At 32.6% G+C, this 26,296-nt stretch overlaps 3 protein-coding genes across 5 annotated transcripts; 1 reads left to right on the forward strand and 2 right to left on the reverse strand.

Annotated features, from left to right (window-relative positions):
- The first annotated feature begins 3,381 nt into the window (after positions 1–3,381).
- LOC108470922 (vacuolar protein sorting-associated protein 2 homolog 3-like) lies at positions 3,382–6,596 on the forward strand. Of its 2 annotated transcripts, none has more exons than XM_017772831.2 (11): positions 3,382–3,578; positions 3,856–3,900; positions 4,122–4,156; positions 4,234–4,284; positions 4,405–4,509; positions 4,604–4,675; positions 4,947–5,018; positions 5,127–5,207; positions 5,463–5,498; positions 5,598–5,653; positions 5,939–6,596. In XM_017772831.2, the coding sequence occupies exons 1-11, from the start codon at positions 3,545–3,547 to the stop codon at positions 5,988–5,990; spliced, it is 639 nt and encodes a 212-aa protein (XP_017628320.1). In that variant the 5' UTR covers positions 3,382–3,544; the 3' UTR covers positions 5,991–6,596. The 2 variants fall into 2 exon arrangements, with proteins under 2 accessions (XP_017628320.1, XP_052886810.1); XM_053030850.1 differs by lacking the exon at positions 5,939–6,596 and adding an exon at positions 5,705–5,914 and having other exon boundaries at positions 5,598–5,616.
- LOC108470101 (casein kinase 1-like protein 9) lies at positions 6,232–11,769 on the reverse strand. 2 transcript variants are annotated; one of them, XM_017771672.2, is made up of 14 exons: positions 10,604–11,769; positions 10,431–10,471; positions 9,549–9,618; positions 8,974–9,122; positions 8,788–8,883; positions 8,515–8,585; positions 8,136–8,197; positions 7,966–8,029; positions 7,748–7,832; positions 7,508–7,634; positions 7,281–7,354; positions 7,139–7,202; positions 6,838–6,971; positions 6,232–6,747 (listed from the first exon to the last, which is right to left on the reverse strand). In XM_017771672.2, exons 1-14 carry the CDS (start codon positions 10,677–10,679, stop codon positions 6,487–6,489), a joined length of 1,374 nt encoding a protein of 457 aa, XP_017627161.1. In that variant the 5' UTR covers positions 10,680–11,769; the 3' UTR covers positions 6,232–6,486. The 2 variants fall into 2 exon arrangements, with proteins under 2 accessions (XP_017627161.1, XP_052886809.1); XM_053030849.1 differs by having other exon boundaries at positions 10,661–11,768.
- A 5,459-nt stretch (positions 11,770–17,228) lies between these two features.
- On the reverse strand, positions 17,229–19,019 carry LOC108476731 (protein SCARECROW-like). The gene has a single exon (XM_017779025.2). The coding sequence runs from the start codon at positions 18,842–18,844 to the stop codon at positions 17,309–17,311; it is 1,536 nt and encodes a 511-aa protein (XP_017634514.2). The 5' UTR covers positions 18,845–19,019; the 3' UTR covers positions 17,229–17,308.
- Positions 19,020–26,296: the final 7,277 nt, after the last annotated feature.

Consider the following 26,296-nt stretch of genomic DNA (forward strand, 5'->3'; position numbering starts at 1 on the left):
ATCATCACCGGCTCGCCCGGGATCCATTACTATAAAACAAAATATTTAAAAAAATCGTCGAGAGTCGTCACACTATCAAAACACAAGTATGGCATGTATAGCTAGACTTTTTCTCACACTAACTGTTCCGAGAACCGACTAAACCTGCTCTAATACCAATAAATGTAACACTCCTTACCCGAGACTGTTGCCAGAATCGAGCACGAGGCATTACTAAACTTATTCTATCCCTTAAATAGGTTTAAATTGTTTATTTAAGCATTTCAGAATGTGCTGCCATTCTGCGTCGTAGTCGACAAAAAATTCATATCTTGAGTTCCGAAACTCGAAATTAAGATCCGTAAATTTTTCCTGAAACTAGACTCATATATATATCTACTAATTTTTTTCATAGATTTTTGACTTGGCCAATTAGTACAGTTTATTAGTTAAAGTTTCCCCTATTTCAAAACTCGACTGCACTAACCTCTTGTTACTATGAACCATGTTTCTTCCTGTAAAAAATTCATATCACTAAGCCGTTTGTTTCTCTTAAAACTAGACTCAACAATGATTATAACCATATAAAGTATACCTTCTAATTAGTTTTGTACAATTTATGGTGAATTTCCAAAGTTGAAATAGGGGTTCCAGAAATTGCTCTGACCCTGTTTCACTAAAACTCAGATATATCATGAAATATAATACCTTTACCTATTTTTCTTATTCCATAAGAAAATAGACATAATAAGATTTAATTTCATATATTATTCATCTTCAAACTATGTTTATACAATTTTAGTGATTTTTCAAAGTTACGTCATTGCTGTTACTTGAATCTGTTTTAGGTTACTTTCACATTTTCATAATTTTCATGTGATAATCACCATTCAATCATACATATTAATAAACATGCATATCATCGGCCATTTTATTAGCTAATCACTAGCAAGTATTTACACATCATTCATTGTTCATATTATACCAAAAGTGGCTAAGTTTCTATACATGCCATACACAAAACAAAACGCCTAATTATACCGAGTTATTTCTTTGATAGTGTGATCGGCCTCCGACGTTTCCTTCGATCCCCGAGTGGCTAGATAAGTACTATAAGAAGAAGAAAATAAAGAGATTAAGCACTAGGCTTAGTAAGCTTACAAGCAAATAAATCACAACATTCAACATAATGGATAATTATGCATAATATCATCTAACATCATAAATTTCTTTACTTCTCAATTTCTATCTTCTTCTTTATTCCCTTACCTTCTTTCTTACTTGACCTTTCCTTTTTCATAAGTATAATCTACTTTTCCTTTGCTGTTAATTCACTGTAATTTAACTCGTATCCTGACCCGTTGAACCACTCGAATACTAAGGATACTAGGGTCGCTTCTGTCTATCAATATCTCGCCAATGCCATGTCTTTGACATGGACTTACATGAATTATTCTGTCTCCAATGCCATATATAATATGGACTTACATGGCTCAATCCTGTCTCCAAAGCCATATTTCTAATATGGACTTACATGGCTCATTTCGTTACATCTGTCAACCCTAATATCCTAACATTCCTAGGGTTCAACCGGCTTTCTAACACTTTTCCTCTGTCACTTCACCTTAAATTCGACTTTAAATATTTTCATAACATAAATATATAAATGCTGAAATTGACAATAATAATGTAAAATAAAAGAATATTGCATTTATTTACTGTAAACTTACCTCGATACAAAATGTGACTAAACTTTACAATTTAGTCCTTTACTTTTCTTTTCCCGATCTACTCTCAATTTCGCTCTTCTTGATCTATAATAGCAAATTTAGCTTATTTAATATCAACATTTATCAAAACAACCCTTTACTCAAACTTTGGAAAAATTACATTTTGCCCCTAAACTTTCACATATTTGCACTTTTGCCCCAAGGCTCGTAAATTAAACTTCATCCCATTTTCTTATGTTTTATGACATGCTGATCATTTTTCCTTCTATGGCAACATCAAATTCACACACTAACATGTACTTATGACTATTAGGTATTTTTACCGATTAAGCCTTTTACTGTTTTCACTTAAAACCAAGTAGCACAAGTTGTCTAACATAATTTAAAACCTCATATTCCATCATAAAACATCAAAATACACAAATTTCACCTATGGGTATTTTTCCAAATTTGATTCCTAACTTAAATTATTGCTAGCATAAGCTTTATCGAGCTACGGGACTTCAAAACGTAAAGATCATTAAAAACGGGGCTTGGAATCACTTACTATGAAGCTTGAAAGTTGAAGAAACCCCAGCTATGGAGAGAGGTAAGGTTCTGCTGGTAACTTGAAGAAGATGATACAATTTTATCATCTTTTTTACCTTTTTATTAATGTTAATAACCAAATGACCAAAATGCCCCTCCTTACTAAACTTTCAAAAATTCCTTCCATGTCCTAATTTTGTCCATGAACTTAAAATTGGTCAAATTACCATTTAAGATCTCCTAATTAATATTCCAAAATAATTTCATACTAAAAACTTCTAGAATGCAAGTTTTGCAAATTATTCAATTTAGTCCCTAACCTCAATTTAAGCACTTTATGCATAGAATTTTATCACGAATTTTTCACACAATCATGTAATCATACCATGAACCTCAAAATAATAATAAAATATATTTTTTTTACCCTGAATTTGTGGTTTCGCAACCACTGTTCCGTTTAGGCCCTATTTCGGAATGTTACATAAACAATTGTTGACATGGCTTATCAACAAAGAGGAGATTCGACTGAGGTGAGGAGCATTTCACCCTTGAAGAATGGAAAGTCGTTGTTCTACGACGGTGAGGAAAGTTGTAAATGTTGGAAAGGAGAAAGGAAAGGTTGAGGGAATTGATTTATGTTTTTAATAGTGAGATTGGAAGAGATCTCTACTATTTGAATGAGAGGGCTTATATACATGGGATAGAAAGGATACCACGTGTTAACATTTCACGACAGCAAGGTTACATCTTGTTTCTTTATAGACATGGCGATGTGACCCAACAGATCAGTGATGTGACATTATAAAATGACTTAGCAATTAATGGGTGTGGGGTGGGGCTTTAGGTACTTTTAACAATGGTAGTCAATCGCTCAGTTGCGTGGAATTTAAGAAGTGACATATTGAGCCATTTGCCGAGATGGTATAACAACAATATTAGTATAGGTGTCTCAATTAAAATTGTTTTCATATTGGTACGTGCTTGATTATTATTAATCATTTTATTTTGTTAGTGGGGTGAAATCGAAACATAAAAGGGACCTCATTTGAAAACTCGAAATTCATGAGGGACATTTCAGTTATTTACTAGGAATTAAGCCCTAGTTTGTAAAAGGTCAATTAATTAAACTTACGATAATAATAAAGAATTTAAATAAACAAAGAAACTGGAAAAATCCCGCAAATTTCCGGGCGACTTCTCCAACAATTGGTGTTAGTTCCAAACATTGAAACCCATTGCCGTTAGTATATATATCCAAAACCTGCTTCCGATAAGGCCATTTGAATCACGAAACACAGAACAGCAAAATGAACATCTTCAGCAAAAAACCTAATCCCAAAGGTAACTTAATTCAGTTTACTTTTCGCACCTTAACCATATTAATCTCTTGAATTTCGATCAAACGTCACTTGTTTTTCTTCTTCTGGAATCTTTTTTAAATTATCTTCAATTCAATGTTCATATCTTGGAACAATAAAATTTTACAATTTACATGATTCTAGCCATTTTTTTTAATCTTTGGTTACGGTTCGCCTTGACTTGTTAAAGCTTAACGATCATGGCTTCTTATTTTGTTATTATATATATACACTTTATTTTTATTTTTTTGGATTTGCAGAGGCTCTTCGTGAGAGTAAGAGAGAAATGACGCGTGCTACTAGAGGTGACGTTTGATCATTTTCTCCGAACTTGGCCTTCTACCTTTTTATGATAAAATCAATTAAATTTATTTATGTATTTATTAAATTTACGAAGTTATAAATTTGATGACAATGATTCTGTATATATATTTTGGAATGGATCGTTGCATTAGTTTTACTTATACTTTGGAGTTGGATCATTGCTTTGGTCTGAAATTCGATATACTTTGTGGTCTTGACTCAGGTATAGAGAAGGAAATAGGAACCCTGCAATTAGAGGTACATCCTGTTGCCAACTCATGATGATCTTGTGAGGGTTTTCAAGCTGATTCTGACCTGATTTATCTTAATTTCAGGAAAAGAAACTTGTTGCTGAAATTAAAAGAACCGCTAAAACCGGGAATGAGGTATTTTTAGCTTTGTACTTCGATTGCATTTATGTCTCTCCTAGAGAGTTGAGTGTCAAGTTCATTTGAATGCTTAAAGCTGTTTAAATTGTCCCCTTTCTCCGCATATGCATTGTGCAGGCTGCGACCAAAACTTTAGCCCGACAGCTGGTCAGGCTTAGGCAGCAGATAGCTAATTTACAAAGTAGTCGAGCTCAAATGAGAGGCATTTCAACTCATACACAGGTGTATATCCCTCCCTCCTCTTTCCTCCGCTATTGCATGGTGTTATGGTCAGTTTGTTGCACAGTACCTCTAGTAATGCTTGTCTTTTTAATAGGCAATGCATGCTCAATCTTCAGTTGCCATTGGCATGAAAGGTGCCACCAAGGCAATGTCAGCTATGAATAAGGTCAGTTAATATGATATATATATATATATATATATGTTAATTTTCTTTTGACACATTCGATTTTATGGATCATATTCATCTTTGCCTTTAATAACCAGTTTACCAAAATGTTCCTCTTAACTGTTGGTGGATATCTGTCTCACGTGTAAACTTCCATCCATACATCACTATATACATTTATGTTATCATGGACTTCAGTTCTTACAATCATTCTCCCCGTTCAAAATAGTTCTTGATTCTTAAACAACTGATGACAGAGACTTCATTGCAGCAAATGGCCCCTGAAAAACAAGCTAAGATTATTCGGGAATTTCAGAGGCAGTCTTCGCAGATGGATATGACTGTAAGATGATGCTTGATTTTTAGAATATTGGAAATGTGGAGTTGAGTTCATGCTTGTGTTTTTAGTTCATATTCATGGAATTCAACAGTCTAGCATCCATGCTTGCAGACTGAAATGATGTCAGATGCCATAGATGATGCTCTTGACGATGATGAGGCAGAAGATGAGACTGAGGACCTTACCAATCAGGTGTGATTTTTTCCCTTCCATTTTTTCTGAGAAAAGAAAAAGGGGATTTGTGGGATGGAGGGTTATATCATAAAATTTAGGTTTGGAGCCGATGGGGTAGATTAAAAAACTGGCGAAGTGATAGATTTTGGGTGCTTCTATGGAGCTTAGACAAGCTTTCTTGGGCAGGACAATAGTTTTAAGTCCATTGTTTGGCTGTTGTAGCTCCCAAAGCAAAGAACTGTTACTGACCTTTGTTAATTTTCTTCTGTTCAGGTTCTAGATGAAATTGGTGTTGATGTTGCCTCACAGGTTGGTATTTCACAGTTTTCCCCTTTCTTTATTTTGGGATTTATTGTGAACCAATTATCATATTTTGTGCAACAGTCTGATGTGTATAAGTTTCTGCAGTTGTCATCAACTCCAACAGGTAGGATTGCAGGAAAGAACACTGAAGCCGTCAGCAGGTATTTTTCTGTCTTCTCCCTTGTCCTTCTCAATTGGAATGTTTTTTGCAGTTGTCAGAGACCCACGTGTTTGATGAAGATCCCCACCTTAGATTTGAATTTCATGCCCAACGATTTCCACCTTACTTGCAATAATAAGCTTACACGTCATTGTGCAATGTGTGTGTATAGGAAGATCACCCAAATATTCTAAAAGTTGGGTCTCATAAACCACTGTTTGAATTTGTTTCCTGAAAGAGAATGCGTTATATCTTTTGTTTGATAATTTTTTATTCCGTAATGCAGCTCTGGTGTTGATGAGCTCGAGAAGCGGTTGGCAGCCCTTAGAAATCCATGAACCAAAAATATAAAAGTTAAACTCCAGGTTTTACTTCATTAAATCATTGAAGTTATTCCCTAGAATTATCATATCTGCAAGTTGGTAATTTTGTTTTGTAGATATGACAGTGATGATTCATGTTTCCACAAGGTAGCAAATACCTCCATGTAACTTTGATATAATTGTGTATGGTATACCTGTCGATACCGAATTTTCTTCTACTGATATGGTACTGACTATGACTATCATGATACAAATGTTTGAGAAATACAGAATGCATAAACCTTAAACGTTACTTGTTAGTAAAATTTAACCATCAATTACAAAAGTTGATTTCGATTTTAGACAAATTAAAAGGAACACCAAAATAAACCAAAAAAGAGAATTAATCTAATAATTCAATTCAAAAATTTTCACAAATAAATTTTTTGAAAGATGTTGGTGAGAATAAAACGTCTACAATTGAGATTGTAAGTTATTAAAAAGATCAGCTTGCAACTGATAATCTTCTCCATCATTTCCTTAACGAGAGGAGCTCAAAACTTCGAAGAGGGTGATTGTCACGGCTACCTTTAACAGTGGCCGAACGGTTGGATGTTTTCGACTCGAAGGCAAGGAGTCTTTGTGTGGTAGACATGCGACTGCTACTTGAAACCTGTCGGTTTTGCGGAATGTCATTGGGTTCACTGGATGAACCAGGCCTGCTTGTTACTACAGCTTTCCTTGAAGTGCTACCATATCGAGAAGAACTGTATCTTTTATCTGAATCTGGGTGCTGAAAATACCGGACTGGAGATTAGAATGTCGGAAACTGCAGTCAAGGAAAATGGTAAGATAGTTTCTTTGACTGGAAGTTAAAGCTCACCGTATGCTTTGACAAGGTTACACCCTCAGCAGTCTTGTGTCTAGAATGATCACGACGAGGACTAGGACTTGAACCATTTCTCTTAGAAAATGCTTCAACCGCACCAGAGAATCTATCCCGAATCTCTCTTCCCACTGAATGATTTCATCAAGAATGCATAGAGGTTAGTATAAATCATGATAGTTAAAGAATGGCCATCTTCTAAACCAAATAGTTGAGCAACAAATGTCTAAGTTCCCCAGTAAAAAAGTATGATCATACGACTTAACGAGAAATCTAGTTCTTTTGAAACAAAGCAGACCTGAGATTCTTTCGGGTTTTTCAATGGCTGCTTCTGCAGCTAAACCTGCTCTTCCACTGGAATGCTGAAAAAGCAGATGCAAAAACTAAGCAATGCTCCTGAGATGACTGTAACTGAATGCTAGAAGTTTATAAGTACTTACCCGCACTCGGGAGCTGCCACCGAGCTGTGGGTACTTTAATACGGTCCAATCAAAGATGTAGTCAAACTGATAACCTGCAGCAATACGATTTTCTTAACCGAATGAACAGAAAACAAAGAACTTGACATTCTATGGAGAAATAAGTTCAACAACATCCTCTGGTTTGAGTATGTGTGTATGTGTGCGAAAGAGTAACAGAATACATAACCAGAATGATGATAACTAGCCTTCTCTTATAAACAAGTCTCGGAAAAGCCTCTTCAAATAGGAATAATCGGGTTTATCTTCAAACCGCAAAGAACGACAGTAGTGAAAATACGAGACAAACTCAGATGGATATGACTTACAGAGCACCTATTAAACATGTATAAACCAGTACCAATGAATTACGAAGCAAGAGTGATATCATAAAGATTAAATTTCTCAAGGGGAACCAATCTGTCGAAGGATGGGGCAAGTAAACATACCTCTATCGAAGTTGACACTTTTTTTTCGTTAATCTTATCATATTTTTGCTTTTTTGTGCCAGCTTTTAGCCCCTGCCAGGGAAGGCTGAAGCAAAGAAATGGTGCAAACTAAATCAAATTCAAAATCAATGCGAAGGAAAACTAAGAACAAAGGTTCAGCAACAAGAAACAATATAAAACCATGAATGAAATGAGCATGGGGTGATCATATACACAACCTTCCTCTCAGGAAATACATAAGCACATAACCAAGGGATTCCAAATCATCTCTGCGGCTTTGCTCTGCCGATAAAATAGAAGAATGTATTAAAACAAAGTAACAAGTAAACTTTCATCTATAATATATGATTTACTGCTACTAGTTGAGTCGCAAAATAACAGAACTTACCAATTCCAAGGTGAGTGTTAACACTTGCATAACGAGCAGTGCCTGTGAGGTTTTTGTTTTCTCTGCAGCAAAAGAATCCGATCAGTCGTTTCACAAACAAATGTATTTGGTTGCACCAAATATTTGGTATATCTTTACCAAGTAGGAACTTGATACAAAGAAAGTAGGCAATATGATATTCCTCAAATTGTACAATATACTAAGGCATTATAAGTTGCGTCCATAAGTAAATCAAAAACTAAGCTGAAAAACGTAGCTAGACCATGAAGTAACTTTCTTATCTAGTATCTTGACTTGATAGTCATGCATTATGATGAGAACTATACAATCTTGAGATCTTCAAGTTTCTGTATTAACAAGTCAACAAAAAGATAATCACCTGTATGGGATGTGCTTATGAGTTTGAAGATCCCTATACTTCTTCGCAAGACCATAGTCAATGATATATACCTGTAATAACAATAATGAAAAACCGATATCAGAATATTTCATACTTTTCAAGTGTAACAAACTCCTATACGTAGAAATGAAATAATATTTTTATTGTGACCAGCAATTCAAATTTGAAAGTGGCTGTGCAAGCAGTGTAATGAGTACCGTATGTGCATGTTATGTTTGCCAAAAAAATATAATACAAGATAACTTTAAATACCTGATTTGCCTTGCGTCCTAGGCCCATCAAGAAGTTGTCAGGCTTTATGTCACGGTGAAGAAAACCTCTTGAATGCATATATTCTACTCTATTAATCTGAAAAAAAAAGAAAAAAAAAGTTGAAAAGGGAGAATATTATGAAAAAACTGAACTAATTCTTCATCATGAAAAAAATGTTATACTTACTAACTGATCAGCAAGCATCAACACTGTCTTTAATGAAAGTTTCCGGTTGCAGTAGTTGAACAAATCTTCCAAGCTAGGTCCAAGAAGGTCAATTACCATGACATTGTAATCTGCCTCAATTCCGAACCACTTGAGGTGTGGAATACCCGCTGTATCAAGGAGAACCCTCAACAAGTTATTTAAAGATAAAAATAATTGCTTTCTAAAAATTTTCCAAAAAAACTAGCAACATTATTTCAAGATAAGACATCAACCTCCTAGCTTGGCCAGGAAAAGAAAGTTAGTAATTTGTTCAACAATTGTTTAAAGACTAAGTTGTTAGTGCGATAATCATCTGAAGGAAAGAAGGCCAGCTATTCACTTTCTAAACCAACCACTACCAAGAGCAATCGTAAATTGAATGAAGACTGGTTTACAAAGATATAAATCAAAGAAATTATGGCTTCCACAGAGCTTGCATGTTTTTCTCTCTTTTTTTCCCTTTCACATAATGGCATTAATGGAAGTGCAATGGACAAGGCTACCAGAGAAGACCATAGTCAAGTTAGGAGAGTGAAGCACAAACATAGACTTACTTCCTCCTTGAAGAAGCATATACAATTTTGACTCGTAATGAAGCTGTGGATGCTTGGTCTTTGCAGATTCCTGCAAAAAAGGAATAGAGAAACAAAGGGTCAAATTAGAAAATAAAATTAATGTTTTGTGCCCGTCACTGTTATAATGATTAGGAATAGGAAATTTTCATTCTCTTCACAATCACACCTAAAATGACACATTCTAACATGTAAAGATCACCATAATACTTCATTTCAAAGAGGCCAAAAACATAAACTGCAGATTGGGAACACTTGGCAATTAGTATAAATTTGTGTAGAATTAGCAAACACTTTTTTCCCCTTCTTAGAATGGAAATCACCAATAACAAATTGTCTTCCCCTTTATATGCTTAAATGAAGAACCATATAAAGCTAAAACAAGGGTGGATATATGAAAACATTCTCTTGAAACAATAAACTTTCTTTAGACAAATTTATAACTTTTTTCTTTTTTGATTTCCCCACACTGTGAGTACTCTCAGAAAAGGTAAACGGCTAGACATGAAATGTGCACCATTCCTATAAACGGGATCAAATCCCCGACCACATGGTTAGGAATAAACGATCAATCACCAAACCTCATGGTTTACAAATTAAATTAATAACTTGTTGATTAGTAAAAACCACTTTTCCATTTTAAGAAAAAAAGGCAATCCCTCAACTAAAGATCATATTTCTAATCTTTTTTTTTGGTCAGTGTCCAAAATTTAATGCATTTAAAGTCCAAAGCAAGGATAAGCCAAAAAATAATAATAAAGCTTGCTTTATTTATAGGTATTCAAGGATCCAAAATCATCATTATAAATACCAAAGCTAGAAGCAGACCAGCAAAAGTACTATCTCAAGAAAAGATCAGCATACCAGTTTGACAGCAACTTCCTCTTTAGTTTGCACATTTACCCCTTCAACAGAAACCCCCAAAAAATTAGAAAAAAAGAAACCACAAAACTGACGAAGAATTAAAGAAACAATATATATTTTTTATTAATAAGAAAAGGGAAGAAAGCCATCACAGGGCTTTGGAGATACCATACCTAAATAAAGCTCTCCAAAAGAGCCACTGCCAATCTTTCTTCCAAGCTTGAACTTACCACCAATCACATTATCCATTCTCAAGCCAAACAAAAACAAAACACTATCTTCAAAGCTCAAGGGATTTACTAAATTGACAACTCCAAGCCTCCAACAGATCAACAAAAAAAGGGGGGGGGCGGCTGAGATTTTGACCAAAAGAAGAAGAAAAATGAAATCTTTTGAAGAAAAAAGCTAAAAAAGTCAAAGGGAAAATTAGAGATTCATATCCAACTTCATCAACAACACAGTTTGAAATTGATAACAAAATCCCCAAAATTTTGAAACGGAAAACATAATTAAGGAGAAAAACGCAGCTACATTGACTTGAGAGGAAGCCAATGATTCAACTGGCAAATCCAAACGTCCAACTGTAATCAAATTATATAAAATAACGGTTGAAAAATCAGAAATGGCTGGAAATAATAAATCAGATAAAATAAAAATCAGAAAACAGTAAAGAAATGATTTTCAGGTGTTTAACGATGAAAATGGAAAAAAAAATGAGAGAGAAAGAGAGAGAGAATATGAAATGAAAAGGAAAAGAAAAAACACAAAGTAAGAGAAGGAGACTTTTTTAATAGTTGTTTTTATAATATTGAAATTAGAGCATGAATTTTGCGTTTTTGTCTCAGTCTGACCCTTTCTTCTCAGTTTTATTTCTTCAAATAAAAATCAATTTTATGCGTTGTGTCTATGTCTATAGCCAACGATGTTAAGCTCCCTATCTTGGGCCCAGAGGAGTATTAGGAAGGGTGTCGATCTATTCAAGGAAGAACTTCATTGGAACGTTGGGTGTGATCAAGATGTTCTGATTTGGTAGGATTAATAGGTCCCTGAGTTTTCATTCTTCCCAATGTATTCTCCTCCCCCTCCTTGAGATGGTCAATGATCTTATCAATTCGAAGTGTTTCAAAGAGTGATGTTCTCCGCACATTCTTTAGCTGCGTGGAACACAAGATCATCTTGTGTGACACTTCTTGAAAGATGGATCTTACAATGCTTGCTCAGGGTAATCGTGGCTCAGCATCTCCTATAGGCAATGACCAGGATCAAAAGGGTTGGAAGCACTTGTGGACAACTTAAGGTGGTTCTAAGATGAAAAACCTTATTTGGAGGAGGGCTTGTCACTAAAAAAAACCCCCTTGATTCATGGCCCATGTGTCCATCTAGTAAGTGACACTAGTTGTATCTGTTAAGTGTAATTGTGATGCCTCTTTTGATTTGGTATTAGTGCAGTTATTCAAGATCATAATGGTGGCTCCGTGGATGGTTTGACTGATTTCGTTGTCTCGACGTTTGTCCAAGCTACTGAAGCTCTTGCCATCCAAGCGGCATGCTTGAAGGCTAAAGATTGAAGATGGTCCATTACTATTTTTGAGTTTGATTACCTTAACGCCATTGCTTGCCTCGACCTGGCTTCCTTCTTTTGACTGCTGGGGCACCTCTACTATTGAAGAAGACATCCATTCATTTTGCCTTTGTTTTCTTGTAACACTAAGAACTGTTGGGAGATAGCATTTTGGTTTTGAGTCATGTACGTTTGATTCCGATATTGGTGGCTAAGATAATTAAGTTTCGTATTATCTCTGCTAGTATAAGTATGGTGGAGCGTATTGATTACAAGGGTTGTAATAGTAGGTTGAAAAGTTCTAGGTTGGTTGGGTTTCATGGATATTTTGAGTTTGGGCTTAGTTAATTTGATCTGCAGTAATTGTGATTTTCAAGTTTGTCCTTAGAGAAATGTCACATTGAAAATGAATCTATCCTTACCACATCGATTATTGATGGTAGATTTGGACAAAGCAAAAATTGTAGTGAAGATGTACGACTCACCCCGTTTAGTATAGGGCGTAGAGTCATTGGATATGGTGGCCAAAGATAGAGTGAGAAGGAGTAGATGAGAGAGAGAGTTCATGTCAAAGAATAGGAATGATGATAGATCCGTCTCTTCTGTCTACTTGCTCTAGGCCTTGCATATCCTTAGTCCCTTATCTTAAAGTGTCGCGTGTCAAGTTATTATTGATGGGTCAAAATCAAGTGATCTAATAGTATAGGTCTAGACAGGATGGCACTATGATGTACCCTATGTCACTTCAGATAAGACATGATGATAAAAGTTTAGGGTGGCGGTTAATAGGTCGAGTTTGCTCACCTATTGACTCAAAGGGTCTCTATGAAAGCTTCTTTTGAAGGATTTGTTCACACAGTTCATGAGCTTACCTTTCTATTTGGACAATTGGGTGTAACTTGCTTCAATTGCTTTCTTCTCTTTATATTTATTATCTTAATCAATCACATTTTATCTATGCAAAAGTAATAAATATTATTTTGAGAATATTTTTGTTTTTATATTTTATATAAAATCTATAATAGCTGGGAGAAAAGCTTTAGTTATTCGAAGATAAATAAAGCCTGGTGAACAGCAAAGTGGCCTCGGTTGGAGCGTGCCCTCGGCTGGATGGGTGAAGGTGAACTTTGAAGGATCGGTGGATACGTTATTGCCCCATGCTGCTGCGGAAGGGGTGATAAGGGACAGTCAAGGCACTTGGCTGGTAGGATATGGCCGACACATTGGCCAAGCGTCGGTCTTGAAGGCAGAATTGCAAGCAATTTTTTATGGGCTGCAATTAACTTGACGCAAGGGCTATAGGGCGCGTCTTGCTTGAATCGGATAGTCTAGAAGCAGTTCAGTTGATTAATGCAGCTGAGCACGGGAGCAATGTTATTTCTCTAGTGCGGAATATTCGAGCTTTGCTGCGTCGTCCACGGGAGGTTCAGGAAGCTCATATCAAGCGGGAACAGGATATGGTGGCTGACATTGTTATGAAATCAGTGAAGGGTGGCTCAATGTTGGCGTTACTGCAGGTGTTTGAAATGCCAATACCAGAGGCTTGGACCGCTATATGCATTGATATGCATGGGCTGCTAGAGACTGCAGTGATGTAGTTATAGGATGCTTCCTGCATCCTATCTTTTGTCTCAATTTCTTTTGTCAATTTTTATTTAAGAATTTTCTAATAATAATGAATAATTTCAATCTTGGGTTTTCCCATTTTAAAATTAAAAAAAAAATATATATATATATATATATAATGAAATTAGTGGGAGGGTTCTGAAATTTGACTCAGTCCACATGGGATCATCATGTTCCTCATTCCTTAGTACGGTGCTATAATTTATTGATAATAACTGAAAAATATATGTTGAATTTTCTTTTAATTTATGTTATACAATAAATAATATTTTATTATAAACTTTGGCCTTTGGAGATTTTGGCCTATTTTTTAGTGTAAGTTGGAACTTTGAAACTGTAAAATAAAATATGAATTTGGGTTTGATTCCCAACATTATCCTATTTTCTTTATGCATATTTATTAATATATGATTGATTAGACATGTAAGGCTTGTGATTAAAAAAAGGTAAAAACATAAAATAGAGGGAAAAAAACTATAGAAAACGTGAATAAATATATACAATTAACTTGTCGAATGAGTTTTAATTTAATGGTATAGATATTGTTGTTAGTATAGGAAGTCGTGAGTTCAAGTATGTTGGAATGCATTATCCTATTGTTTATAAGTTAGAGAGAGACTATAAATAATTCTAGATATTATATTAAAAAAGAGCCATCAAAATTTATAATAATAGTCCATCGTCGAAAACTCAGATATTTCCAAACACATTTAGATTTGGAGCTTGTTTCTTCTGAATTATTGAGTCTCTTAATGTTTGATTTTTTTTAAAAAAATTTTAAAACTCAAATAGTGGTCAAAACATTCAGGCTATCGGTTCAAACGTAAATTTTTCTTATTAGAATATGATTTTTTATAGTTTCTGTGTTTGGACCCTCCACTTTTGTGTTTGTTGGAGATTTTCCCTTGTAAGTTCCTGTATCTCTCTCAATGAATGCCTTGAATGTAGAAAAAAGGTTGATAGATTTATTGTTTTTTCTTTAATTTTCTTTTTAATTCTAATCTTGCCCCAAAAATAGAAACATCTCCATGTGAGCAGATTATTAGATTCTACAATGTCTGTTTTTGCAGGTGCTCAACAGTCCTCAATCAATTCAATCAAAATATTGATTAAATTAGGAAAGGAAAATTTTTAAAATAAATATAAAAAATATTTTAATTATTTTTCACTTATTTGCAACACCATACATTTCTCTTATTTTTAATCACTAATTAAGCAATCCAAAATAACATCTTTCATATTTTTATTTATAAATAAGATGAAAATGTGAAGGAAATAGATGTTATGAATGTTGTTGTGATCATCATCTTCAGCTAATATATATGTATTATGGATGATGGCATAGAGCCTTTCAATCAGTCACATTTCACTGTCACATCCATATAATTTACTGCACCCACTGGACCCCCATTTTGATAGAATCCTAAGCTGAATTAAGAAAGAGGGAAACAACAGAAACAATACCAAGAGTTTCGTTTATTTTAAACACGATATGTTTAATTTTTTATCTTATATTATAATGTCATTATAATATTTAATTTTGTTATTATAATTATTTTTATATTAATTACAAATAAACGTACAGTATATTTAAAAAGACTCAAAATTTTATTATTTCTCAAAATGCAATAAAATCAATCCACCAAAGAACGCGGCCCACTGTTAATCACAAAGCCGAAACATGAACAGAGCATTAGAAAGACAGCATCAAAGGACAACAATGGAGGATTCAACTCTCTCTCTCTATATATATGGACTGGGGAAAAAGCCCACACTGCTGCATTGATCCACCTTTGCTTTATGTGCTTGGTTACACCTACTAAGGTTTCAAATATAAATATTTCATTACAAAAAAGATATTCATTGATTTCAGTTTGGTTGCTTCAACAGATGGTTTTTGTTTTAGTTAAATAAATTACAATATGTTTAAATTGGATTAGATTAATAGTTGGATCAAGAATCTATCGAGATATCAATTTGGAGAATGACTTTGAACTAGTTGATTCGGTTAAAAACTTCTTAAACCGACAATTGAATTTAATATTTTTATTTTTTAAAATTTTTAATAATTTTTTAATCGAACAAGTTGAACCGGTCTAATTCTAAGAACATTGATAAATTATAATAAAATTTATAAAAAAATTTAAAAATAAAAATATTAAAAAAATAGATTCAACCAATTTTTTTTAACCCAATTCAACATATTCCGAATGGTCGTACGTAGTTAGCTCAAAAGCTAGTTCAACCCTTTGTCTAGATTGATGTGTTGTCCGATCTTCGATCTAATCGACCTGTTTGGTCTGGTTCCAGCAACCATCAACCTTACACTCACAAGAGAGATAAAAATAATCATTTGGCATAAGTCATTTTTATTCGTTTATTCGGTTGTGGTCTTACTTAATTCGGTTGATTGTTAGTTATTAAAATTTATAACTGAACTAATTAACTTATCTCACTTAATATACATATTATTTATTTTTATATATAATTTATAATTTAAATGGTTAAAATATGTTGTTAGTCCTTGTACTTTAAAAAATTTGAGATTTAAACCATGTACTTTAAAAGTTAAAATTTCAATACCAATATTTATTATTTGAAAATCTCAGTCCAATTATTAATATAGTAAATATTTTCTATCAAAATTTTGATTAGGGTGTCCTCATATGACGTGGCATATAATTGATAGAAAATAAACATGTTCACAAATTTTGACAAAACTACCAATGACGATAATGGTTGGACTAGAATTTTTAAATTAAAAAAAATAAGAGGATTAAATTTTTAACTTTTAAAGTACAAAAAATAACTCTCAAATTTTGTCAAAGTACAAGGACTACCAACATAATTTAACCAATTTAAATATATCGTCACAGCTAACATATACATATTTTATCATATATACGAATATATGTTAAAAGTGGTAGTAGATTTTTTTTTCCTAAGCATTTTGATCAAGTTCGAATTCTAGAATCGTTATTATTGGGAGGACTTTACCCATACCACTTCCGATCTGAATAAGACTATGCTCAAACCGTAAAAATGGATGACCCTATAGTTATAAAAAAAAAAATTCATGGATTTGGGCATCTAAGATGTCTAGAATTCAATCACGAGCTGGTGTGATTGGTGCATTCATCAATTGTTTTCATATATATATTAAAGTACATGAGACATCTCTACCTTATGCGAGCTGGATTAAATTAATCCATTTAATAATAAATGGATCAATTTAATTTTATATTATTTTAAAAATGAAATAAATTTAAATTCTATCAAAGTTAATATTTATTATATAAAATATATTAAAAATATTATTTTATATAAAAAATTTCATTTATCGAACCATAAAAACTTTAAAATATTAACAATAAATATTAATTCTATTAATCTATTTAATAGAATAACTACATATCTAGAGACAAGAACCACCCAAAGAGTCCCAACAAGCTGGTCTTTCAGTAAGAAATAGTTTTAATACCAGAATCCTGCCGGCCTAATTGCAGGAAACGAGCAGATGAAAAATATTCATCCTTAAACCCCCATCCTTTTCTTGGTTTTATATTTACTTTTAGTGATTCCTAATTGAAATTAAGTTAAGATGAAGTGTCTGGATTGCAAATTAAGATTGAATATATATGAAAATGGAATACAAAGGAATTGAAAATTACAACAGAAAGTAGCCAGGTAGCTATCGAGAGACATGGGATGTCCAAGCCGAAGCAGTAAACAAGCTACTATCTTTCCATCCAAGCCTAAGTGTTCCATCTCCTTGTACAAGCCTATACCCATGAGCCGGTGGGAACATGTTCAATATCAGCTGTGCTTGTGCCATCGAGTTGCTGCTCATCGGCACCTGCACGAAGCTATTTCTTGCTGCTAGCTCACTCCTCCATTGCTTCATCTTATCTTCCCCACTTCTCGCTGGCCCTCCTATTGCCAATATATTGTTTATTTCCCTAAATAATAGGCAATGTTCGATGCGATGCCTGTTGGGGTCATCAGCTGCTAGGTATGCTCCTAGTGAATCAAACAAGGTGGAATAATAATGGAGAGACCCCACAAAACGGTCCAAGAACGATCCACCATGGGACAAGTCTTGTTCCACCAATGTGATTATCCTTGGACCTAATTGCTCCATCAGTCTCATTGTCTTCCAATCGGGTCCCGTAGCGTCGTATAGTGAATGTTGTAGCCAGTGAATAGCTAATGTCTCCCCTCTTCGGAGTCGAACCATCGTGATGTCGATTTCCCCGAATTTCTTCGCGATCGGATGGAATTCGAACGACATTCCGAGTCGTTTAGCGAAATTCGAGAGTTGCTTGCCTGTCTCCGTCAGAAGCTCCATCGAACTGCCCATGCCAGTCATCGTGACATGTGGAGGTCCTTCCATACGCGTGGCTAAGATATGGAACAAAGCCGGCCATTGCAAGCCTTGCATGATATCAAGGTCTATGATATGAACCCTATCACGTCGATGAAATGCTTCGAGGATGGCTTGGTTAGAGGTGAAATGAGCGAATTTGATAAAGGGAGAGACATTGTTGAATGCTTGAAAAGCACAATGAACGGTTTTGTAGTTAATCAAAGGAGAACATATCCCTAACCATGAATTAATAACCCTACTAGACATGGCCTTGGCGAAATAAGCAACGACCCTTTCAGCACAAGAAAGAGCATAAGGAGAAGCCATTTGGGTTAGTTCAAGCAACATTCGATGAGCTTCCCCAAGGTTGTCAATGGAGATAGCTACAGCACACTCTAAAAGCAGCGTTATCAAGCTTAAACCTTGCTCGTCTAACCTACTTAACCCTCTATCATTCCCTCCATTAACGTTGCTCCATTGAAGCTCGTCAAAATCACTACTCGTTACAGTTTTCCTTGGCCTGAAATCAGCCAGAAGCGATGGAGGGAAGCTATCCTCGCATACCATTGGTATATCAGCAGGTGCCTGCAAGGTACTGCTATGGTGATCATCAGTGTCTGTATTTTGAGCTGGCAAGTCATCAATGAGCTTCTTCGTAACTTGTTCGACCCAATCGGAAAGCTCATTTCTCTCCAAGTTTATGCAACGATTTTCAAGACTTTGCCTGGGGATGGAGCTGACAGCAGCAGCAGCAACACTAGTAGTTGGGAACCCAAAAGAGGCGAAATCCCATATAGGTTCACGATGAGGCTGGATCATATCTAGAGTCGCATGAACCACTTCGAATCCTCCTTTCATCATTGAAAGATGAAGCAAAAAGGGGGACCAAAAAGAGAGAGAAATTAGAAGAGGGGGTGTGGGAGGGTGTTAAGGAAAGGTGGATGCCATTTTTAAAGGGGATGGATGATCAAAGAAATGAGCAAAGACTAGAGCATTTTGGGACATTGTTTAATGCTACAGCGCGGCCGGCATAGCCAGGACACGTAAATGAAGACAACAAGCTAAGTGCCAAAGCAGACGTCATTTTGGTAGTGATTTTCACCATTATTAACTTTCTTTAAATTTTCAACAGAGTATATATATATATATATATATCATATATAAAATATATATTCAAGCTATGAAAGCATAATTTAAGTTAAATATGGTATACATATGAATATATATCACAATGGAATTGCTAACTAGAGGAAGGTGGAATATTTGCATAGATGTAGAAGGAAGAACTAACCATTTTAAAACTATCAATAAAAAAAAATCATGGCTCATGTGTTATATATTAAATTACTATATTAATTAATACATATTTATTGATAAAAAATTAAGGAATAATATTTTATGCATAAGCTCTCAATTGAATTAAACAAAAGATAAAGAAGGATTTCTAAATAAATTTATTTAAACATAATTAATATTAACTAAATAAATATCAATAACTCTCAGATTTAGATATTGAGTTTAAGGATTTAAGGTATAAAATATTAAATTTATAAGTTTTAGGATTTTAACACTTATTTATTATTAATTATTAATTAATTATATTTAAATAAATTTATTAATATTTATTTATAATATTAAAAAAGTGTCCGAACCTTTAAGCAATCATTTTAGTTAAATTTTAATTATCTAGAGTGCCTAAAAGTTAATATAGAATTGAATATATACAAGATTTTTCTAGTCAAAGCCAATAAAAAGAATCACACTAAACTATTAATATTTAACGGATTCTCTGCAAATAGCTGTAAATCTTTATTCTAGTCAAAGCTAATTTTGCAATACGATCAGCTTCCATGTTTTCTTCTCTAAGGATATGAACAAATTCATATTGAACTATCTGCTGAATTCGCTTGATAAGTGTTGAATAAGAAGGCTTTGTAAACGTTTCTTTAATGGACTATATAACCTCCATGTTATCCGTTCGACTTAACACTTCCTCCCATTTCCTGTTTCGAAGAATGTTTCAACATTGAATACAAAATACCGCCCCAACCTTCTATTAAATTCAAGAATTCACTGGCCATAATGATCCTTCAACACTCCACCTGCAGCCTAATTTGAGATTTGTTAAGTACTTGATTGGTGTTGTTAATTTTTGTACTAACAATTAATAAATTTTAGGTATTTTAGATTTTTTTGTTCTATTTTAGAAAATTCTCTTGAATTTTTATTATTTTATAATTTTTTATTTAATTATTTTAATAATTTATATATTTGAAGATTTGAAGATGTTATTTTTTTAGGGTTAAAGTGTAAAAGTCCTCAAACTTAAAAAAAAAGGCAATTAAGCCCTCATTTTTTTTGCACTTAATTGAATACTTGAACTTTCAAAATGTATCAAAAAAGCCCTCAAACTTCTTCAAAAAAAAAAAACACTTAAGCCCCTAATTTTTTTCACTCAATTGGGTACTTGAACTTTCAAAATGTATAAAAAGACCCTTAAAATTTTTCAAAAGGCAATTAAGCCCTGCTCTTATTAAAAATTAGAAAAATAATAAATAATAAATTTTATAAAACTTAATAAATTTTAATAAAATATAAAAATTAGAAATTTTTATAAACATCGTAAAAAAATAAAATTTTGTAAAATTTTATAAAAATCATAAAAAATAACAACCCTAGTTTTTTTCAATTAAAGTCATCATCTGTTGCAACACAGTTTGACATGTAGCGGAAAATGATAAAAATTAAAATTAATAAAAGTTATAAAAAATTATAAAATGCTTCTTTTGGTATGATAATTTTATAAAAAAATTATGAAATTTATATTTCTTTACATTTTGTATAGTTTTCTTACAACTTTATAAAATTTTATAATTTTTTTATATTTCTACATATTTTTAATTTTTACAATTTTATAAAATTTTACAATTTTATTTTTATAATTTTTATATTTTTTCTAATTTTCAATATTTAAATTTTTAATAAAATTTAATAAAATTTATAGCTCTTATTGATTTTATTTTTATATTTTTTTTCTATTTTTAATAAAACAAGGGATTAATTATTATTTTTAAAAAGTTTGAGGGTCTTTTTATGCTTTTGAAAGTTTAAGTACCAAATTGAGTGCAAAAAAAGGTAGGGCTTAATTGCTTTCTTGGAAAAGGTTTAAAGGCCTTTTTAATATATTTTGAAAGTTCAAATACCCAAATAAGTACAAAAAAAATAGGGACTTAATTACTTTTTTTTTTTAAGTTTAAAGGTTTTTTGCACTCTTAAACTTATTTTTATTTTCAAATATTGTCCTAATTTGAGACTGCTAGCCTACCACATGACATTATGTCATTAGTTGTCAATGTCAAATCACGAAGTTAATTAGGTATCAATAAAATATACCAACTTGATTAAGGTTTTCAAATTTAGGTACCAATTAAATTTACAAAAATAATTACTAACTATCTAGAAATTACTAAATTTAGAAGCTAACATTAAAAATACTTTTTAAAATGAATTAACGTTTATTTATAAGAATAATCATTAATTAAATGTTGGGTGTAATGGTATGATATATTGTATTCTTTAGGGAATAATGTAGGTTTGATCCTTGAAAACCATGTTGTTTAATCATGAATCTTGAAAGAATTAATTTCCATAAATTGTAAATATATATATATATATATATATATATATGGCTTAATATAACATTTGGTACCTAAACTTGACACTTTTTTTTTAATTTGGTATCTAAATTTGACATTTTTCTTAAGTTGATACTTAATTTTTTGGGGGCTCATTTTGGTAGCTGAACTTGACTCTTTTCCTTAAATTGGTACCTAATCTTTTTTTTGTTCGATTTCGTTCTTGAATTTGTTAAACGTCTTACAAATTACTCCAGTATACTGATAATGTTATTTTTTTATGAGGTAACAAAAATAACCAATGAATGATCGACATGTGACAGATGGAATGATATTTTTTTGTATTTTATATGTTCAATTATCTGTTACTTTTATTTATTTAATTATGTTATTAATTAAAATAATGAATTTCTTTTAATTTTAATTTTAAAACTCTTTTTTTTCTTATTTAACATTAATTCATTAAGCATAACTCAATACCTATTTTTTTTACGTGAATTTCCTCTAACACCGATAATATTTTTGTAGCATAACAAAAAATTTTACGTGAATTTCCTCTAACACTGATAATATTTTCGTAGCATAACAAAAAAATTTTAACAGTGTTAGTGTTTTTACGTAATTTGTATAACATTTAATAAATTTAGGTACCAAATTCAAACCTAAAAAAAGCTTAAGTACCAAATTAGGAGAAAAATGCCAAGTTCAAGTACAAATTGTATAAAAAATTTAGATATCAAAATAATAATAAAAAACTAATAATTTTAATTAATTTTTTTGAACTACCCAAAGTCTCACCCTAACCCATAAATAGGGGAATAACGCGCTTCAGCGCACTCGAACCTACATCCTCCTGCATTGACAATAATACCCGTTCCAATCAAATTAAGACTTAATCGACTTTAATTAAATTTATTAACAACTACTAACTTCATAATGTATACAATATTAAGACATAAAATATGATGAAAATCTTAGTTCATGAGGGTTTAAAAGGGTAAAATTCATTTAGGGTTTAAATAACTTAAAAAGTAATAATGATTCATGGTTTGGTTAATGATAATGACACATGTTGGGGCCGACGGGGTGAAAGCCACATCAATAATGACACATCAAGACTCAAACGTTAATACAATATCTAATCTAGAGCTCCACAAATTAATTAGGTTTATATTTCTATATATTATTAGTAAATTAAATAATATTATAATATCAAATAAGTTGATTTATTTTAAAAAATATTTTTAATACTTTTAATATTTTATTTTAAATTTTTTATATTTAAAAATTAATTGATTACTAACGTCGGATGCCACATTAGCAAAATTAATACACGTTAATTTTTCTATCTATTTGGGGTAATTTGATAAACAATACATATTTAAGAATTAAAAGAGATGAAAAATTAGATGAAAGACTAATTTTTTCTTTTTTATAAAATTGGAGGCCAAATAAGTTATTATGTCTATATATATTATATTACTTTTGACATTACTATAACTCTAAATTTAATTAATGGAGATTGGGTTTTATTTTATCTTCTTTAAAATGGTTGGAGGTACGAAGGTGTAAAGTTTGAATTTAAGATTAGATAATAACTAATGACTTCAATAATACAAAAATTTTTATCAAGATAAATAAGTTAATTGATGATATAAATGATTTTTTATAATTAAGGGTGAGATTAGATAGGTGATACATGTAATTAGTATAAAAATAACGATGATGATAAAATTAAATACTATAGCATAAAACAAAGTAAAATAAACACATCGTTTCGCTCAACCCTATTCATTCAAACCCACACTAAGAATACAAGAATGAGTAAAAGAAATAAAATGAAAGATGGAAGGAAGCTGTCTTTGATAGGAAGGGGTCAAATGATATTACAACCCCTTTCCATCAACAACAAAGCGCCAAATTCCTTCAAATTAACAACCTCGCCTGCTTCATTTTTTTTAGTCATGCCACACCCAAACAAGTGCTAAAGGCTAAACCACCCCCATTCACATGATGAGGTAATGATTAGCTTTTTTTTTGGTTCCCCTCTTATTTTTGGTAGAGTTTGCAACTCATCAAATTTCAGGGCACAGAATACTACCAAGATATTAGTAATTGCTCCAATTGAAACCACATTTCCTTTGACATAACATCAATAGGTTATGTTTGTATAGGATTTGGGTACATGAAGGTTTTAGAGGATGAGAGAATCTAGTGATATTTGGGCAGAGTTTTGGTGAAGGTGTTGGTTTCTTTGGTAAAAAAGAGTAGTTTTATAAAGACGAAAGAGTTAGTGAGTGATTTATTTGGATGCGATTGACTATGATTTGGTTAGTGTTACGAGCCTAGAATTTTAGTCTGGCAAATCGTGTAGTTTTCAGTGATTTTTTAAATTTAAATCTATTTAAGTTAGCTTTACTTTTAAAAATGTGAAAAGAGGAAATAAACTCGAAAGAGAAAGAAATCAAGAATGAACAGAAAAATTACAAGAAGAATAACGCATACCAAATGTTTGAGTAAATAATGTGGTTACAAATAGGGAAAAGTCATCTTTTTATAATTGAGCTCATCCAGATCTAACGGTATATATCAAATTACATCAACGACTAAAATTAGTTCCTATCTACAAGATAAAAATTCCAAAAAATTTGAACCCTATACATCTTTAAAATTCATTTAAAGTCCCTATCTAATTTTATTGATGTGTTCAAGTGAATCAAATGAGTTTCAATTGACTTTCATAGAACGTTTTATATGTAGTTGTTATAAACTTTAATCCGCAGCATGTAACAACGTAAGAAAGTCAATTAGTAAATGATGGCAAATTTTATTAGATGCTATAGAGGTAATTCATGAGTGGATCTTGACATGATCTCGTGAAGGCACACGTGATGGACAAGTGTCTTTAGTTGGCCGAGTTCTTATGCGAGTGAGTAGTGTTGAACAGCCTATGTAAACATAAGGTGTGATCCATGTTCGTGATCGAAATTGATTTGGCGGCTTATGTAGCGAATGTCCGACAACAAAGGACTGCAATCTTTCAATGGGTCATCAGCTTCCCTTTGATGCTGTCATCTTTGGTAGAAGTAATCGGACCAACAACAATTTACAATATAATCTTGAATCTCCTTCCAGAGTTTTGCTTATTATTAATTTATTGTCGATGTGAATCGTCCAATGAGACTGCTGCACCACCATATTTCCTTGGGACCCTATCATAAGCCAATGTTACTTTTAAGCAATCATTGTTTCTGACAAATAACAGTCCCCCCACAATTTGGTTAATGTTTTCATCACTAGAGTTTTCACCTGCATTACTCTCCTGTATTGTCTTTGTGTTAAGGACTTTACTTTGGGATACCATTGAGGTTTCTGAGAATATTTTCTTGACTTGCTTGACAACTCCGCATGGCTTAGGGACTTCCAACATTAAAACAGACATTATTTTTGTATATCCATACCTTCTAACTACTGTTGGATCCATTTTCTGAAGTCTGTCACTTGAACTTGATCAATTTTAATGCCCACATCAGTCCCGAATCAGACTGCTCTAGCTTAGAAGCAAGTGCGAAATAAATGATTCAGAGTTTTCCTCCTCTGAGGAACAAAAGGGGCATTCTCAATTTACAACAATGTTTCTCCGCCGTAGTTCAATTCGAATAGGGAGCAAATTATTACAAACCTTCCAAAGGAAAACCAAACCCTTGAGTAGGGGTGAGTATTTGATGACTAGCTGACTAATCTTATTTTAACAATTGAACTCAATTTGAATTTTTTTTTTAAATCAAATTGAGTCAAAAAATTTCGAATCAAATCTAGTTAACAAATTTTATCATTTATACTCAATGTTATGTTTACATGGACCGATTATTTAACTATAGACGAAGTACAAGATTATTTAACTACATAAACAATATAGTAGTTTTGATTTTTAACTTTAGAAAGGTAAACATTTATCAAAACAACATAGTTTTACCTTTTCTTATTTGAATTTTCAAATAACTCGAATTGTATAATTCATATTCAAGTTAAATCGAAAAACTTAATTTTTTATTCAAGTTGATTAACTCAAATAACTTAAATTATTTAATTCAAAATTTATTTCTTTTATTGAATTTTTTGAATCAAATCGGATTTTGTTCACTTCTACTCTTGAGTGACAGTTTAAGCTTCCATAACTAGGCTATATCAGGGGAATTCAAATATTTAGCAACCTGTTTCCAGAGAAATTCATATGCGGATTTATCCGAAAATTGTCCCCTTCCATGCATATTTGTCGATTTATCCGAAAATTGTCCCCTTCCATGCATATTTGTCGTTACCATTCAACAGCGAAAATCATCTAGTGCTCAGCTCCTGTTACCAGACATCCCAACCTGACATTTGACAAGTTCCGACTTCCATGTAGGGCGAGCTGGATCTAGGAATGAGCTTATCTGATGGCCCGGTAATATTAGCTTCTGCCTGCGCTTGGAAGACAAAAGAATTACCTTGAATGGGAGGAAAACAGAGTGTTCCATGGGCTACAACAAACAGGTAAGGGGAGATAGGATCCCTTGTGCAACCCACTATGCACTAGAAAAATAACCACCAAGGCCTTCATTTATAGACAGAACGTAGAAGCTGTATAGCATTTTTATTGTTTTGATAGCTATGTAATACAAACAAGTTGAACCTT

Source organism: Gossypium arboreum, chromosome 7 (genome assembly GCF_025698485.1).
Source record: "Gossypium arboreum isolate Shixiya-1 chromosome 7, ASM2569848v2, whole genome shotgun sequence".
Classification (NCBI taxonomy): Eukaryota; Viridiplantae; Streptophyta; class Magnoliopsida; order Malvales; family Malvaceae; genus Gossypium; species Gossypium arboreum.

Coding starts and splice junctions, on each gene's coding strand:
- LOC108470922 (XM_017772831.2), top strand. CDS start 3,545: ATGAACATCTTCAGCAAAAAACCTAATCCCAAAG. Junction 5,208..5,462: donor CTGAGGACCTTACCAATCAG/GTGTGATTTTTT, acceptor TCTTCTGTTCAG/GTTCTAGATGAAATTGGTGT. Junction 5,654..5,938: donor AACACTGAAGCCGTCAGCAG/GTATTTTTCTGT, acceptor TCCGTAATGCAG/CTCTGGTGTTGATGAGCTCG.
- LOC108470101 (XM_017771672.2), bottom strand. CDS start 10,679: ATGGATAATGTGATTGGTGGTAAGTTCAAGCTTGGAAGAAAGATTGGC. Junction 8,884..8,973: donor TGATGCTTGCTGATCAGTTA/GTAAGTATAACA, acceptor TTTTTTTTTCAG/ATTAATAGAGTAGAATATAT. Junction 7,203..7,280: donor GTGGCAGCTCCCGAGTGCGG/GTAAGTACTTAT, acceptor CTGCTTTTTCAG/CATTCCAGTGGAAGAGCAGG.
- LOC108476731 (XM_017779025.2), bottom strand. CDS start 18,844: ATGATGAAAGGAGGATTCGAAGTGGTTCATGCGACTCTAGATATGATC.